The 16,439-nt window shown below is 46.5% G+C and overlaps 1 protein-coding gene across 1 annotated transcript; it reads right to left on the minus strand.

Annotated features, from left to right (window-relative positions):
• Window positions 1-11,510: 11,510 nt before the first annotated feature.
• Window positions 11,511-15,054, minus strand: HOXC9 (homeobox C9). Its single transcript, XM_064140979.1, has 2 exons — window positions 14,516-15,054; window positions 11,511-11,910 (listed from the first exon to the last, which is right to left on the minus strand). Exons 1-2 carry the CDS (start codon window positions 15,051-15,053, stop codon window positions 11,666-11,668), a joined length of 783 nt encoding a protein of 260 aa, XP_063997049.1. The 5' UTR covers window position 15,054; the 3' UTR covers window positions 11,511-11,665.
• Window positions 15,055-16,439: the final 1,385 nt, after the last annotated feature.

Consider the following 16,439-nt stretch of genomic DNA (forward strand, 5'->3'; position numbering starts at 1 on the left):
TTTTTTTTTTTTGGGTTGGTTTTGGTTTTTTTTTTTTTTTTTGGTGGTGGTGGTTGTTGTTGTTTTGTTTAATGCGATCTCAAAGGCGTTTCATGGTGCCTCTGTGAGCCTGCCCCGTCTTGGTTCTCGGTGCTCTTGACTTCTCTGGGAATCTGTCGGTAGGTAGAGCTCTCTCTCTCAGTTCCTCCGTACCTCTGCTCCTCTCCTTCCCTTTAACACCACAGGCAAATTCCTCAAAATCCCGGCGGTGTGGCTTTGGCTTTTTTTTTTTTCCTCTCTTTTTTTTTTCTTCCTCCTTTTTTTTTTTTTTTCTCTTCTTCCTTCTTTTTTTTTTTTCTTCTTCCTTCTTCTTCTTCTCTCTTTTTTTTTTCTTTCCTCTTTCCCCTCCTCTCTCTCTCTCTCTCTCCCCTCACACCCGCGATATTTTCACATCCCTCCGCCACCGAGGCAGCCGAATGACAGCAGTTTTGTGCAGGTTGTTTTTTTTTTTTTGGTGTGTTTTTCTTTCTTTTTTTTTTTTTTTAGAGACGGGGTTTGGTAAGAGGAGGTGGGGGGAGAGGTGGGGTGGTAGGGAGGGCTAAGAGGAGGAGGAGGAGGAGGATGTGTGATGAAGAATAGGTAGTGTATTCCAGGAGGAAGGTGGTCACACACACAACCCACCGACAAAAAAATAGAGGAGGAAAAGCGGGGAGGGGGGGTGGGGGGGGGTGTCCCCACACCTAATGAGTGGAGGAGGGTGAAGGTGTGCGCATTAATATCCACACACGGACCCCCCCTCCCACTCCCACCCCCAGCCCCAGCCCCCTCCCCAACCCCCACCCCCCCTCCCCTTTTTTTTTTCCCAGCAGCAGCCTCTTCACTGATGGCAGCAAATGCATGCGCTGGGAGGTCAGCCTAGGTAACCTCAACAGGTAAATGGAACCCAAGCAGCCCCCCCCTTTTGCCCTCCCCATCACCCCTCCCTCCACCAAAAAATGCAGGCTAAGCTCCTTCTACCTCTCAGCACAGCCGCTCACCCCCTTCCACCCTCTCCCGTGGGCTCCCCCCATTGCCAGGGAGGACGGTGGGGGCACCCCTCTTGTTGTTGTTGTCATTGTGCTGGGGAGAGAGGAGAGTGCGGCCAGGGTGGGTTTGAACCCACCTAGAAGTGAGGGGAGCAGAGAAGGTGAGGAGGGGGTTTCTGGTGTGGTTGGAGTGGTTTTGAGATTCGACTTCCCCTTTTTCCTCGCCCTTCTTTATTTTGTGTTCTGTTTTGAGGGTGGTGGGGGGCAGGAGAGGAGGTGGAGGGGTTTTTTGAGGGGGGAGGGGGCAGGGTGTGTGCTGTGGTGGTGGTTGTGGTGATGGTGGTTGGGAGACTGGACTCAAAGCAGCAAACAAAAGCAAAACGGGAGCTAGCGGGCGAGGGAAACGGCTCCGTATTGATTGGCTGCTCCTTGCTGTCCTTCTTTAAAGCAAATAAAGGCAGAAAAATATGGGGGAGTTATTTATTTATTTCGGTTTATCCACACGCACGCCCCCCCCGACTCCCCTCTTCCTCCATCCTCATCTTCATCCCTCCCTTTTCTTTCTTTCTGTTGTTTTTTTTTTTCCCCCTTTCCCTTCTTTGCTTCCTTTCAAACCAACCACTGAAAATCCAAGCCTGGAAATAAAGAGGGAAGAGGCTTTCCAAAGGGGATAAAGTCAAGCGTTGGGGTAAAGAAAGCTCCTCTGGACCAAAAAGAGAAGCAAAGTGAGACAGAAAGTATGTAACCCACCCCCCTCTTTTTTCGTGTGTATGTGCATGCCTGTGGAAAAGAAAATACATAACCACCGAGCTGGGTTTGTGTCCTTTTTGCTCTTCCACGTAGCCACTTTCTCCTGGGTTGTTTTTCTTTCTCCCCTCCTCATTTGCAAGTGCTGTTTGTATCCCCCCCCGAACCAATCCTCTCCATCTCTCCCGCTCCCCCCCCCCCCCCCCCCCCCCCCCGCCCCAAAAAAAAAAAACCCAAACCTTTTACTCTGGACACTTCACTGCATGAAGGAATTGTAGCTCATCTAAACAAACCAAAAAAAGACCCAACCCAAATCCCCCCACCTCAAAATCACCTCAAGCCGTCAAAACCCATGTTCATTTTCACGAGGGGGTGGGGGAGGAGAAAAGGGATGAGGACCACAAACCACAAAGCAAAGGAATCCTTTTTCTTCTCCTTTTTTTCTGCCATCGAGCCGCAAAAAAATACCACAGCCACGAAATGTCACAATGTTATTAACACTCCCCTCGCCCCAACCCCCCCCTCGGCTCCCGCCGCCTTGTTCCCTTCACAAGTCCACAGACCTTCAAATCTTTCCCTCATGTTCTTCCACCACCACAAGAGGGGAAAAAAAAACCAACCCAAAACCACCACCACCAAAAAAAAACAGAAACCCAAACCCTCAAACCTCAACCTAATTATTTTCAGAAGGGATCTGGGTGACTCTGACCCATTTCAAATGTGGAGAGAGAGGGGAAAGGGGGGGGAGAAAGAAAGAAAGACAGAGAGAGAGAAAGAAAGAGAGAGAGAGAGAAAGAAAGAGAGAAAGAGAGAAAGAGAGAAAGAGAGAAAGAGAGAAAGAGAGAAAGAGAGAAAGAAAGAAAGAAAGAAAGAAAGAAAGAAAGAAAGAAAGAAAGAAAGAAAGAAAGAAGGAAAGAAAGAAAGAAAGAAAAGAAAGAAAATCAATCCTCATCACCAAGATGGTTTTGAGGTGGATTTTTTCTCCCCAGCAAAGGTCATAACCACGATGGGGTTTGGGTTATATTTTTGTTGCCTCCTTTTTGGAGGCAAACCTTTGCTGAGGGAGAAAACTCTTACTATTATTATTATTATGATTATTATTGCGATTATTTTTCTTTTCAGACACCTTTCCCAAGACAAGGAATAACCTCAGTAGCTACCCAAGCCACCTTGATTAGATTTCCCCAAATCCAGGCTGTATTTTTCCACTTAAGGCTGCATGTGGTGCTTGGGTTGCTGGGATCTATTTTTCCCCCCCTCTCCCCTCCCAGTAAGCAGACAATGAAAGTGTGCAGGAGAAGAGCTTTTTTCTTCCCCCCTTCCCCACTGCCTGTTGAGGAATTATTCCCTAAATTGTGAAATTCCCTAAATTGTGGAATTCTTCCCTAAAAAACGAGCTGGGTTTGTTGTTTTGTTTTTTTTTTCCCCGGGAAGAAACAACTTTTAGACCCAAATAATTCCAAGGACAGAGCCATGAGCAGAATCTCTTCTTTTCTTTTCAGAGCAGAACTCATCCACTTCATCCTTTTCCTTCCCCAGATCCTCCCCAACCCTTTCCCTGGACAATTCTCCTTCCTTGGAGAATTTCTCCTTCCCCAGATCTCTTTTCCTGGACGATTCCCCTTCCTCTAGACCAATCCACCCCCAAATACACACACCCCAATAAAAAGAGAAGAGAAGCTCCTTAATTAGCAGCTAATAGTCGAGGTGACCATTTTCTTCCCCTAGTCAATAGCATTGCTATTTTTAAGAGCCAAAACCCTTTCCGTACAATAAAAGCGACAAATCGAAGTGCCCCCCCCTCCCCCCCCCCCCCGCCCCGAAAAATAGAGAAAGTTGGCAAATGACATCAGTTAGGGCTGAGATTGGGGGGCTGAAGGAAAAGGCTGCATTTTTTCTCCCCCCACCCACCCCCCTCCCCGGGTCGTTATCTCTGGATGCAAGAAGCAAAGGTGCAGAAGCCTCCAGCAGCATCCCTTAGGGTGGGGAATCAATGTTTGCTTTCAGTAGCTATAGAAAAAGGACCCTACGTACCCCCACCCTCGCCCTTCCACCCCCCCTCCCCCCCCCAGACTTCCTGCACCTTCCAGATGTGATGAAATAAGGGACACGTTCCTTTGGAAGGAAAATATCGGGAATTTCAGTGCCTGAGGAAATCTCTGCTCTTTGTCTGGCTTGGGCTGGCCGCGTTTAGATGTGGGGCTGGGGTCGGGGGGGTGTGTGTTTTTCTGGCTTGTGGGGGTTGTTGATATGTTGCTTGGCTGTAGCTACCTCGGTGTGGTTGTATTGTACTTTTAGGTGTTTTATTGTCCCCTCCCGGAGGGTCTTCCCCCCCCCCCATCCCTACCTCCCCTCTCCTTTTGCCCTGACCTTCACTGAAAAAATGTCATTCCCTCCTTCCCCACCCCAAAATGAGGAAGCTTTGGAGAGAGATACGTGACGTGTGTAAATAAAGAGGGAGGGCGGAGGGGTGGGGGGGATGGAGGGGATGGGGGGGGGGGGAGAGAAGGAAAAAAAAAAAGGCAAGAAAAACAACAAAAACCAACCCCACAACCACTTGGAAATAGGCAATTTCTCTGTGCAAGCATTTTTTATGCATTTATGTGCTCCCTGTGCTGTTAGATGTCAGCCCCGAGTGGGGAAGCAAAAAATACATTAAAAATCGCTATTTATGGGGTGGAGGTGGGGGGGGGGAGTTCAGCACAGTTTGTCTGTGTGTGGAGGGAGTGAAGTCAGGCATCTCTGCACACCCTATCCTCATCCCCATCCTCGTCTTTATTCTCATCCCTATCCTCATGCTCATCCTCAACCCCATCCAGCCTCATCCCTATCCTCACCCCCACCCTTATCCTCACCCCATTCTCATCTCCATTCTCATTCTCGTTTTCATCCCCACCCTTATCTTCATCCCATACCCTCACCCTCACCCCCATCCTCATCTCCATTCTTATCCCCATTTTCATCCTCACGCTCTTCTCCATCCCCATCTTATCTTTATCCTTATCCTTATCTCCATCCCCATCCTGCTCCCCGTCTTATCCTTATCCTCACCTTTACCTTACCCTTATCCCCATCCCCATCCCCATCCCCATCCCCATCCTGCTCCTCATCCATTCTTATCCCTATCTTTATCCCTATCCCGCTACTCATCTTCATCTTCATGCTCACCTTCATCCCCATTACTAAACGTAGCCTCATCCCCATTTTCATCCTCACCTTCACCCCCATCCCTCCTCATCTCAGGCCGCGGAGGTTGCGCGGGGGTAAACGCTGAGCGGGGTGGGGGGGGTTGCGTCTCGCCGCTCGCACTGCCGCGCTAGCATTGGGCAACAGCGCCATCTCGCGGCCGCGCCGCGGCTCGGCACCGGGGGTGCGGTTTGGTAGAGGGTTGGGGAGGATGTGCGGATGGAACCCCCCCGATTAACGCGGTCTGGCGGATAACCTCTTATCAGCACCCCAAAAAGATGTAGGGGAAAGGGAGGGGGAAGAGGAGGGCAGAGACCCTCAGGCAGTGCTGTGCGATCACCCCCTGTGGATGGCATTTTTTCTCGGGGGGGTCCGGGGGGGTGTGGAAATGCATTTTCCCTCTGCCTTTATTTTATTCCCCCCCCCCATTTCCCCCCTTTTCCGTTATAAAAATGACTGCAGAAGCCATCAGCACAGGAACTCGGGTCCAAAACAAACCCACCAGATGCAGCACCCCCTCCCTTTTTCCCTTCCCCATCTCCCCACTTTTATCAGGTTTAGTAATTGAGCTGGGGCCTGAATTTCCTTTATTTCTTTACTCCACTTCCTCTTCTCCTTCCTCATCTCCCCTCTTTTATCAGTTCGAGCTGGGGGCGGGGGCGATTTTCTGTTTTAATTCCTTCCCCATCCCTCCCAGTTTTATCACTTCTATTTTAGAGCTGGGGGTTGAGACCTCTTTTTTTCCTTTCCTCTCACCCCTTTCCCTTTCCCCATCCCAATCTTCCCTCTTTTACCAGTTTTGCCTTGGAGATTTGTTTCTCTATTTCTTCCCTCCCTGCACTTTCCTTTCTCCATCTCACCTCTTTCCCCTTTTATCATTGTAAATTCCGACCTGGGGCTTGATCTTTTATTTTTCCCCTTTCCTCCCTTTCCCCCTTCCTCATCTCCCCACTTTTATCAGTTTAAGTTTCAAGCTAGGGAATTATTTTCTCTCATCTTTTTTTCCTCCTTTTTTTCTTTTCTCCTTCTCTCTCCCTCTTTTTTTTTCCTGCCCTCTTTCTCCCCCCCTCCCCTTCCCTCCATCCGAGGGGGATCTGTTGTTTGTAGCTTGTAGACAAAACATTCCAATAATCCGGTTTCAAAGGGAAGAGCACCCACCTTATTTAAACCATAAAGCAATTAAAGCCAGACGTCTAGCCAGGGCCGGGGTCCTGTTTTGTTCGCCCCTATTCAGCCCTGCATAGCAGGGAGACAAACAGAGCTGTAAAAGAGGCTTTTTTTTTTTTCTCCTTTTTTTTCCCCCCTTCCTTTTTTTCCCTTTTTTTTTTTCCTCCCTTCCCCCCCCCCACTTTTCTCCCCCCCCCCCCCCCCTTATTCCCTCCCCCCTTCTCTTTTTACTCTTTGAGGCTGCGGAAATGTACCTTTGAACAACTCGAGAGTATCCTGCCCGGTTTATTCTCCTTACAAAAGGCTAAATTTCCGACCAAGCATCCCCTAACCTCCCTCCAAACCCTTTTGTAGATCCGCGCCTCTCTAGATCTGCTTTCCAATTCCCTTTTCTTCCTCTCCCAACGCGATAAGAGCATCTTCCCGCGGGCACAGCAGCATCTGCATGGTCCCCCCAGCACACAATAGCTGTATCAGTATGCGCCTGCACACACGCACCATATGTCAAAGGATGCCCAAATTGGGGCATTTTGACACATGAAGCCACCAAAAGAAACACACAAAAAAAGAGACACACACAAAAAAACCCCAACCCCCCCCCCCAAAAAAACCCAAACCCCTCAAAAATCGACCCCAAAGCCACCACAACCTAAAAGCAAATAAAAGCAAAGGGTTTGCAAACCGCCTGGATTTTTATTGCATTGAGATTCTTAAATGTTCTTTCTTCTTTGGCTTTTTTTTGGGGGGGTGGGGGTTATTTGAACGGATTTGAGGGTTAGGATCTGGTTTCGTGGGTTGGAATGGGGGGAGGGGTGTGTGTGTTTTTTGTTGTTGTTTTTGGGTTGGTGAGGGTTGGGGGTTTTTTAAATCCCTTTTTCTGTGCTGGTGGAGAAATTCAATGGCTGAGCAGCACCAGCACAGCCTCTCCCAGCAGGGCCAAATGGCATTTTATAACTGGTGTAACCCTTCACCGGGGGACTGGGCGATGAGAGGAGGGGAGGCGAGGCGGGGGGGGGGGGTTGAGGATACCGGGGGCCTTGCACATGAACTAAAACTGCGGCAGGATTTTAACCCAACCCAGCACCAACAAAAGAAAGCCCCAACCAGCAGCTCGATGGAGACAAAGGGGCATCTCCAGCGCTGCCCGCCGACCCTACTGGGGGTCTGGCCGGAGAACTGGGAGGGAAAGGAGATGGGGAAAAAAAAAAGGGGGGAGGGAGAGAACGGATGGGAAGCAGGGGACAGAGGGGCTGAGGAGGGAGGGGGAGACGGTGGGGAAGAAGGAGGAAGGGAAGGAATGGGGGAGCAGGGGGAGGGAGATGGCTGTGGTCGCAGTGGTAATGAGATCCGCTTGAATGGGAGGTTGGGGAGGGGGGGACGACGAAGACAAAATGAACTTCCATACATCACGTCCCTTCAGAAACGCTTAAACGCTCCCCTCGACAAGCCCCCCCACCAGAAAAGACGGGTCCAAAACTACCTCCAAAGTCCTGGCCAAATGCTGATTTAATTTATTATGTTTATTTATTTATCCCCCCTCCCCCGCCTCCCAATCCCTTTAATTAATAACGAGAAAGCAGGGAATGTTTTTTACCCCACTCAGGAAGAGAAGGACGTGGGCGAGATGCTTCCCAACCCTGCAGGATTCTTATTCTTTATTTGAAGGTGGGGAGGGGGGAGGTTGAACGAAGGGAGAGAAGCAAACGAGAGGGAAAATAATAACAATAATGAGAGGGAAAATAATAACAATAATAATAATAATTTAAAAAAACACAAATAAATAAATAAAATTAACTGAGGAAAAAAGAGGGGAAAAAAGGAGGGGAAAAAAAGGGAGAAAAAAAAAGGAGGAAAAAAAAGGGAGGGAAAAAAAGAGGAAAAAATAAAATGAAAAAAAAGAGAGGAAAAGAGGGGGGGAAAATTCCCCTTCTTTTATTTATTCTTTCTTATTTTTGGTCTATAAATTCTCCCCTCCACTAAAATATTTTCCAACCTGAGCTCCTTGAGGTTGGTTGGATGTAAATTATTTTTTTTCCCCAGCACAAAAGTGGGATTGTAAAAATAAAAAAAAAAAAGGGATTTTGAGGGTTTTAATTTTTTTGTTCCTTTTTAAAGCTTCCCTCCTCCTTACTTCAGGGATGTCTCCGCTGATAGCCTGCGGTGTGCCCTGTCCCCCCAGCCGGTGACCAAAAATAGAGCCCGGTTGTGAACAGCGGGGACACAAATCAGAGGGAAGGCAAAAAAGAAACCTCGGCAGGCTTCAGGCAAGAAAATATTAAAGAGCAATATTTTATGGGATCAGCAGAAGTAATCGCTTCCAGATTTTTTTGATTTCAGAAGGGGGGAAACTGGGACGAGGGTGACAAACGCATCTCGCTCGCCGGATCTGGTTCTGATTAGAAAGATTAAAACCCTGCTCCACTCATTTCATTAAAGAAAGGGACCTATAACAAGTTTTTATGATTAAACATCCCTCGCTGCTCATTTTTTATACGATCTCCTGCCTCTCGTTCCTCCTTCAGCAGCCTGGAAAGAGCCCAGAGCAGGAGCCAGCCAGAAACCCGGCTCTGGGCAGCGCCTTTCTCGCCTCTGCACCAACCCCAGCTCTGCCAGGATGGGGGGGGGTTGACCTTTCCGCACCCAACAACTGCTTTTTTTTTCCCCTTTTCCTTTTTTTTCCATTTCCTTTTTCTTTCTCTTTTTATTCCTTTCCTTTTTCACCTTTTTTTTTCCTTTCATTTTCCTGCCTTTTTTTCTTTCATTTTTCTCTCTTTTTTTTCTTTCATTTTCCTCCCTTTTTTCCTTTCACTTTTCTCCTTTTCTTCTTTCGTTTTCCTCCTTTTTTTCCCCTGTAATTTTCCTCCTTTATTTTTCTTTCATTTTCCTCCCTTTTTTTAAATTCATTTTCCTCCTTCCCCCCCTTTCCTTTCCTTTCCTTTCTTTTTTTTCCCTTCACCTTCCCCCCTCCTTTTTTTTTTCTTCTTTCATTCTCCCCCCTTCCCTTTTCAGTCCTTTCCCTTGTGTGATTTCCACTACGTATGGCAAAAGGAGTAGGGAGGGAGATCTGCCTTTCCCCCCACTCCTTTAATTTTTTCCCTCTTTAAATTTTCCTTTTTCAAAACCCAAACATTTCCTCTTTTTTTTTTTGCCTTTTTATTCTTTGCCATTTTATTTCTCGCCTTCCCCCCCCTTATATTTCTCTTTTCCTTTTTCACATTTTCCCTTCTCCCTTGCACATCTGCAGTCTCCGCACATACATTTCTTCAGTCCCTGCTCTTTCTGTCCCCCCACCGGAGCCCTCCTCCACCCCAAGCAATTTCCACCACCAACCCCCCCCATCTCCCCTCCATCTGAGCTGTCTTGCGAGAAGCAGCACTTCCAGCAAGCCTCCGAGCCCTTGGCAAAGCCATCGATAAGGCAGAACGAGGAAGCTTTTGCCAACTCCTCTATTCCCAGCATCCATATTTAGCCTTTTTAACATATCCTTCGATTGCCCGGGGTCATAAATTAGTACAATTAATTATCCCAATCTCCAAAATGGATGGCACGCAGAGCCCTTACCTCAGCGCCTTTTTATTACGGTACTTTGAAAATGGGAAAGTGCTGGGGGGAAGGAAGCAAAAAGGAAGAAGGAAGGTAAAAAAAAAAAAAAAAGAAAGACAAAAAAAAAAAAAGCCCAACCAAAACCAACAAAAAAAAGCTTCGCTCTCCTCCGGGGATGCTCGAAGCTACCTCGCCGAGGCACCAGCCCCGGCAAAGCTCCTTATTTTTTTTTTGTCTTAACCTTTTGCAAATGCTTTTTCGAGAAAAAGACACCTAAAAATTGTCCTTTTTTTTGTTGTTTGTTTGTTTGTTCTTTTTTTTTTTTATCTCTTTTTCTTGGGGTTTTGTTGTTTGTTTTTTTGTTCTCTCTCGTTCCCGTGACGTTAGGTATATTTACATCGAGCTGCTCTACAATCGCGAACGTAACAATGATACAGAACGATTCTGAGACGAGAAAATACACAAATAGGTACAGCAGAAACGTTCAACACCGTGACAGAAACATCGTCGAGCCACACAGTCCCTTCAGTCTCTCCATAGATTTTTTTATCTCCTTTTTTTTTCCCCTCTCTCTTTTCTTCCTCTGTTTTGTACAAAATGCTCACGAGCTCGCGGGATTTAAAAAATAAAAGCGCTGGATTAAGTTTAATTTATGAAATGCTACCCGAAAAACACAACAATAAGGACAACAAGAAAAAAAGATAACAAAACGGGAAAAGAGAGAGAGGAAGAAGGAGAGAAAGAGAGAAAGAAAGAGAGAAAGAAAGAAAGAAAGAAAGAAAGAAAGAAAGAAAGAAAGAAAGAAAGAAAGAAAGAAAGAAAGAAAGAAAAAGAAAGAAAGAAAGAAAGAAAAGAAATTTTAAAATAAAGAAATAAAATAAATAAATAAAGGAAAGAAAGAAAGAGAGAAAGAAAGGAAATAAAAAAGAAGGAAAGAAATTTAAAAAGAAAGAAATAAAAGAAAGGAAATAAAAAAGAAAGAAAGAAAATAAATTAAAAAATAAAGAAAGAAAGAAAGAAAGAAAGAAAAGAAATTTAAAAATAAATAAAAGAAAGAAAGGGAATAAAAAAGAAAGTAAATAAAAAAGAAAGACATGAAAGAAAGAAAATAAAAAATAAATAAAATAAAAAATAGAAAGAAAGAAAGAAAGAAAGAGAGAGAGAAGGAAAGAAAGAGAGAGAGAAAGAAAGAGAGAAAGAGAGAAAGAGAGAAAGAGAGAAAGAGAGAAAGAGAGAAAGAAAGAAAGAAAGAAAGAAAGAAAGAAAGAAAGAAAGAAAAGAAAGAAAGAAAGAAAGAAAGAAAGAAAGAAAGAAAGAAAGAGAAAGAAAAAAATAAAGAAAGAGAAGGAAAGGGGGGAAAGAAAGGGAAAAAAAAGGAAATAAAGGGGGAAAAAGAAAAAAAGAAAGAAAGGAAAAAAGAAAGAAAGAAAAAAGACAACACACAAATAATAATAAAAAATTCAAGTACTTCTCGTGGGAGTCTTCTGAGGAGGATCAAACAAAATAAAATAAAATATATATATATTTATATTATAAAAATAACAAATTAAAAAGGAGGAGGGGGGGGGTGTGGGGAGGAAAGGGAAGAGAAAACAACCCCCACCCCCCCCCTCCAAACCCAGCTTCTTTTTCATCGCTATTATTATTAATAATTATTAATTATTACTATTATTTAAGCCGCCTTTTAGAGCAGATTCCTGTCCCCAAAGCGCTTTTGCTGGGTTCGCCTAGAACGCTAAAAACATTCATCCGCACATTCAAAGTCAGAAACGTTTCAAACCCTTCCCCCCCCCCCCAAAAAAAAAAAATAAAACCAACCAAAAAAACAACAGCTTTTTTTTTTCCTCTTTGTGGTTTGTTTGTTATTTTCTCTCTCTTTTTTTTTTTTTTGTTGTGTTCTTTTCCTCTTTTTTTTGTGGTTTTTTTTTTTGTATGTTTGTTGGGTTTTTTGTTTGTCTTTTTTTTTTTTTTCCTCTCCGCCCCTCGCTTCTCACGGACTTGGCCAAACTTTTTTTTTTTTATTGCTGTTCTTTATCGGTTTTCTCTTTATTCATTTTCTTCATTTTCATTCGCCTGTTCTGAAACCAGATTTTGACTTGGCGTTCCGTGAGGTTTAGGACTCTGGCTACTTCGTACCTCCGGTCCCGTGTGAGATACATATTGAATAAAAACTCCTTTTCCAGTTCCAGGGTCTGATACTTTGTGTAAGGACATCTTTTCTTCCTCGTGGAGCGCGCATGAATCCAATTTGCCACGGGATTGTCTGAGAAAGAAGATTTTTTATAGATATATACAGATAGATTTTTCTTTTGGGGGGGGGGAGGTGAGGAGGTTGGGGGAGGGGGAGAGTGAGGATAGGAGTGGGGGGGGCGCAAAAAAAATAGTGTTTTTTATCAAAAGAAAGAAATAAAAATCAGTGTATAGAGCTGGCCCTTTCTACCCACCCTCACCTCCTCCTCTTCCTCCTCTTCCTCCTCTTCCTCCTCCTCCAAACCCTGCTTGGGCACTACGGAGAGAAGCCTGTTTAATTAGCAGATCTTACCTAAATATTTGAAGTGACCTTCAGAAGAGTTTAATCTGTTTATTTTGGAGGGGTCATTTCCTTCTCTCTCTCTCCCTCTCTCTCTTTCTTTTTTTTTTTTCTTTCTTTTTTTTCCGGCCCCCCCCCCCCCCCCCTCTGCTGTTCTCACATAAAAGTTGCACTAAATAAAACTGGAGCAATGGGTTTAAAATAATAATTATCCACATGACTGCTGCTCGCAGTAATCTAAGAACATAGTCATAAAAAGTCAAAATTCCCACCATTTCATAGGCCCATAAACTCTTTTTACAACCTCAGCTCTCCAATACTTTCCCTCCAAGCTCTCCCAGACCTGGAAAGCCGAGTTTGTTGCTTTAACATCTGAAGGATGACACGCGAGATGTCCCACTGGCTCCCAGAAACTGGGGGGTTTGGGGATGAATTTGGGGATGGGGTTTGGGTTATTTTCTTTTTTATCCTTTCCCCCCCCCCCCACTCCTCCTTCTCCTAACCTCAAGGACTTTTCCAGGGGAGCAAACCCACCGCTGCCATCCTTTGGAGAAGCTTCTCCCCCCCTCCACCCCCCCCTTTCCCGTGCCCATTTCTGGCAGCGAAAAGGAGATTTTTCACCCCCTGATTCCTTGACTTATTTTTATCAGGAGGGTGCCTGGCACCAGCCTGCCTGTCATGAAGAGAGGTGTGAGCTCCTGCCCTGAGAGACAGCGAGACCCTGGGCTGCTCTCATCTGCTGTCACCCCACTTTATCCCTCCCAAATGACCTGCATCATAAGCCGGGGGCGATGGGGGAGTTGGGGTCCCATCAAAGCTAAAGGTTTGGGGCCATGCCGGACTCCGGCGGGTGGACCTGCAATATACCCCCTGCGTCCCCCTGCGGGTTTTGGGCTCCTGGCCGGGAGGGTTTGGCCAGGAAAGGGATTGGCTTGAGTGGCTTTTTGAGCATCCCTCACCTCCTGGCAGCATCTCTAGAGAGATGTCCAGGAGTTGGAGGATCCTGGAGGATGTTTTGGGTTGTTTGGGAGGTTTTTTTTGGGGGGGGGGGAGGAGGGTGGGGCGATGGTGGTGGTTACCTGACTCCTGCCCCTACAATGTTCAAGTTTTTGATGGTTGGGTTGGTTTTGTTATTTTTTTTTTTTCTTTTCAAAGGGGGAAGTTTTCCTCCACCTCCTCCTCCTCTCACTTGGGCTGCAGAAGATGTTTCTTCAAGTGTATGGTCCAATGTCCTGCGCTCGCTGCCTTTTTGCCCCCCAGCTATCTCCACACGCTCGGTTGATGCCTTTACGATTCCCATTTTCCCCCTCGTTGCTTCTTCCCTGCACACATTTCCCCTCCACCTCAACACACAACCTGTCCCCTCACCCCTCCAAATCCTATCCTCACATCCCTCCCCACACACCCCCACCCCTCTCCCGCCCAGGGCACCCACCTTTTTTCATTTATTCCCACGTGTTTGGAGCGTTTGGAGGAGCAATTTGCACCGCTGGAGCTTTTTATTGATTTTTAAAATAGATAAAGAGACATCTCTGCTTTTAGCCTTTTACCCAGAGATGTTCCCTTCCCTTTCCCTTTCCCTTTCTCTTTCCCTTTCCTTCCCCCGTCTCAAAAAAAAAAAAAAAAAACTCCAAAAAAACCCCAAACAATACAAAACAAACCAAAAACCCCAACAAAAAAAAATCAAACCCCAAAAATCAACATAAAACAACCAACAAACCAACCCACATCAATGCGTTCCCTTCCAGCCAGCTCCAACTCTTCCTTGTCCTTTGAAAGTGGGAATACTGGAAAGCCAAGAGGCTTTTTTTCTCTGTGCCTAACCCCCCCCTCTCTTTTTCTTTCTTCCCCCCCTTCTCACACACGCACTCTATATATTTATTATTTCCTCCCCCCCCCCTCTCCTTTCCTTTTAATTCCCTCCCATGGTGGAAGGTGCTGAAGCAAAGAAGCCAAATTCCACCCCCACCACCACCACTTTGAGAGAAGAAAAAAAAAAAATATATATTAAAAAAAAAAAAAAAGGAAGAAAGAAAGGAAATAAATTATATAGAGATTAATTATTTTAAATATCCGAGAAGGAGAAAAAAAAATGTATACAAGTAAAGGGGGAAAAGGGGGAAAGAGGGGAAAGATAAGGGGAAAAAAAAAGCCTAAAGAGCCCCAAACAAAGTGGAGATATTCACTCTCCGGCTCTGCTAAGGCGGGCTCGGAGATCTTCCTGCGTATCTGGAGTTTTAGGGTCGGGCTCTCTCTAAAGGTAATTTCATTTTATTGAGTAGGGTCCTGGAAGCCGTAATGCCTTCCCCGGTCGTAAACAAGAATGACTTCGACTTACTAGGGTCTAATTCGTGCTTTTCTTCTTTGTGTTTGCTGGAAGCGATGGCTTCGGACTCCGGGGAGGGAATTGTCTGCGCGGCTCTGTCCCTCAGCTCCCCCGGAGCCCCGTACATGTACTCCGCGTAGCCTCGGCCGTCGGCGGGGCCGCACTCCCCCCGTCTCCCGGGAAAAGCGTCGGGCTTCAGGCCGTAGGGGCGAGCACCGGGGGCGAAGGCCGGGAAAGAAACGGCCCCAGCGAGGGGCTCAAGCCAAGTCCGCATGTACCTGGGCTCGGCCCCGACGGGCGCCTGGGGGGCGTACGGGTGGTAGCCCACCGAGGACTGGGAGTGAACTGGAGCCCAAGAGGTGGTGAAAACGGTCGGCTTGGGGGCGAAACTGCAGGATGGAAAGTCGGCACAGTCCGGGACTAATCCTGACGGTCGGGAGGCAGCCGGGTGGGAGGCAGAGCCGGGGAACCTGGAGGCCAAGAGCTCTTCATTCTCGTGGCTTATCAAGGAGTCAACATAGTAGTTGCTTATGGGGCCAGAAGCCGACATGGTTCCCCCCTTCTTTTACATTCATAAGATTATTGTATGAACTGTATGTGTACTTTTTATCTTCTCATAGAACAATCAGGGCAGGTAATTATTTTTTCAGCCTTTCCCAGTGTGCCATTGGCTGCCCGCCCTCACGTGATTGTATTTACCCAAAAATATAGCGTGGATCAATCCGCAGCTCTTTTTTTTTCCCTCTTCTTCCCCCCCCCCCCCCCCCCTTCCTCTTTTTTCTCTCTCTTTTTCTCTCGCTCTCTCTCTCTTTTTTTTTTCCCCTTCTCCCCCCCCCCCCCTTTCCTTTCCTTTCCTCTCCTTCCCTTTTTTTTCCCTCTTTTTTTTTTTAAATACCACCACCCGGCTTCTCCTAAAGCCGCCGGCGATGGGGCGGAGATGGGGAGGAGATGCTCGGCCGGTCCTTAGCCGGGGGATGCTCTACCAGTGGGTTGGTGGAAGTTGGGGTGAGGGGTGGTATACAGAGCAGGGTTGGGGTGGGCAGAGGATGGTGCTGAAGGAAGGTGGAAAGTAATCGTAGAAGGTAGCCCAGGAACTATTTCTTGACGTAATTTGTCTCTGTCCTTTGCTTCCAAGCCTCTAATGGACACATTAAATTGAATATCGGTGGGAAGGGGGCGAGGGGAACAGCGCGGTGGAGGTGGGCTCCTAGCCGGATGATGGAGATAGGGAAGATTGGGGGGGGGGGAAAGGTTGGGGAGGGTAGTGAGGGGGGGGCGTGAGGGGAGGGGGGGGAAGAAGCTTTTAGCCTAAAAGCTAAAGGGGCTTTTGTCATCTTCTGCAGCGCTGTTTCCTCGTCAGGCTGCGATCTGAGGGGCACAGGCACATTTCAGGCTTTGCTTTAAGAAATAAGTGTCTTAAGGAGGCCAGGGGAGAAAAAACAACGTGTCGGGGGCGGTGGGGGGGGGGGAAGTAAATATATAGATGTAGACACGAAGAGCATCTCGAGAAGGAAGGAGAGCGACATATTAATGCCAGCCCCCCCCTCCCCTTCCTCTTAAACAAAACAATTAGAAACTAAAAATAAGAGGAGTGAGCTTTTTGCAGGGGGAAAGGCTGCGTTAGTCGGCAAGGAGTGGATGTTTTTATGTCCTTCAATAAAATTTTTACGAGGATCATTTGATTGTTCATAAATGTGTCGTTCATTAAATAAAACCCTCGGAGTGAGTTTCAGCTCTGGAGCTGAGGATGGGAGCGAGGGGTTGGGGTTTGGGTTTGGGTTTTGCCTGTCAGGAGGAGGAAGCAACATCGCCTGTTGGGCACACTCTGATTTTTCTTCACGTTTTGGGGGATTTGCTTTGCCTTTGCTTTATTTTTTTTTTTGTTTGTTTTAATGCCTGGAAACTTTTCTCCTTTTTATTTTCCCCCCCTTTTATC

Source organism: Pogoniulus pusillus, unplaced genomic scaffold (assembly GCF_015220805.1).
Source record: "Pogoniulus pusillus isolate bPogPus1 unplaced genomic scaffold, bPogPus1.pri S76, whole genome shotgun sequence".
Lineage (NCBI taxonomy): Eukaryota > Metazoa > Chordata > Aves > Piciformes > Lybiidae > Pogoniulus > Pogoniulus pusillus.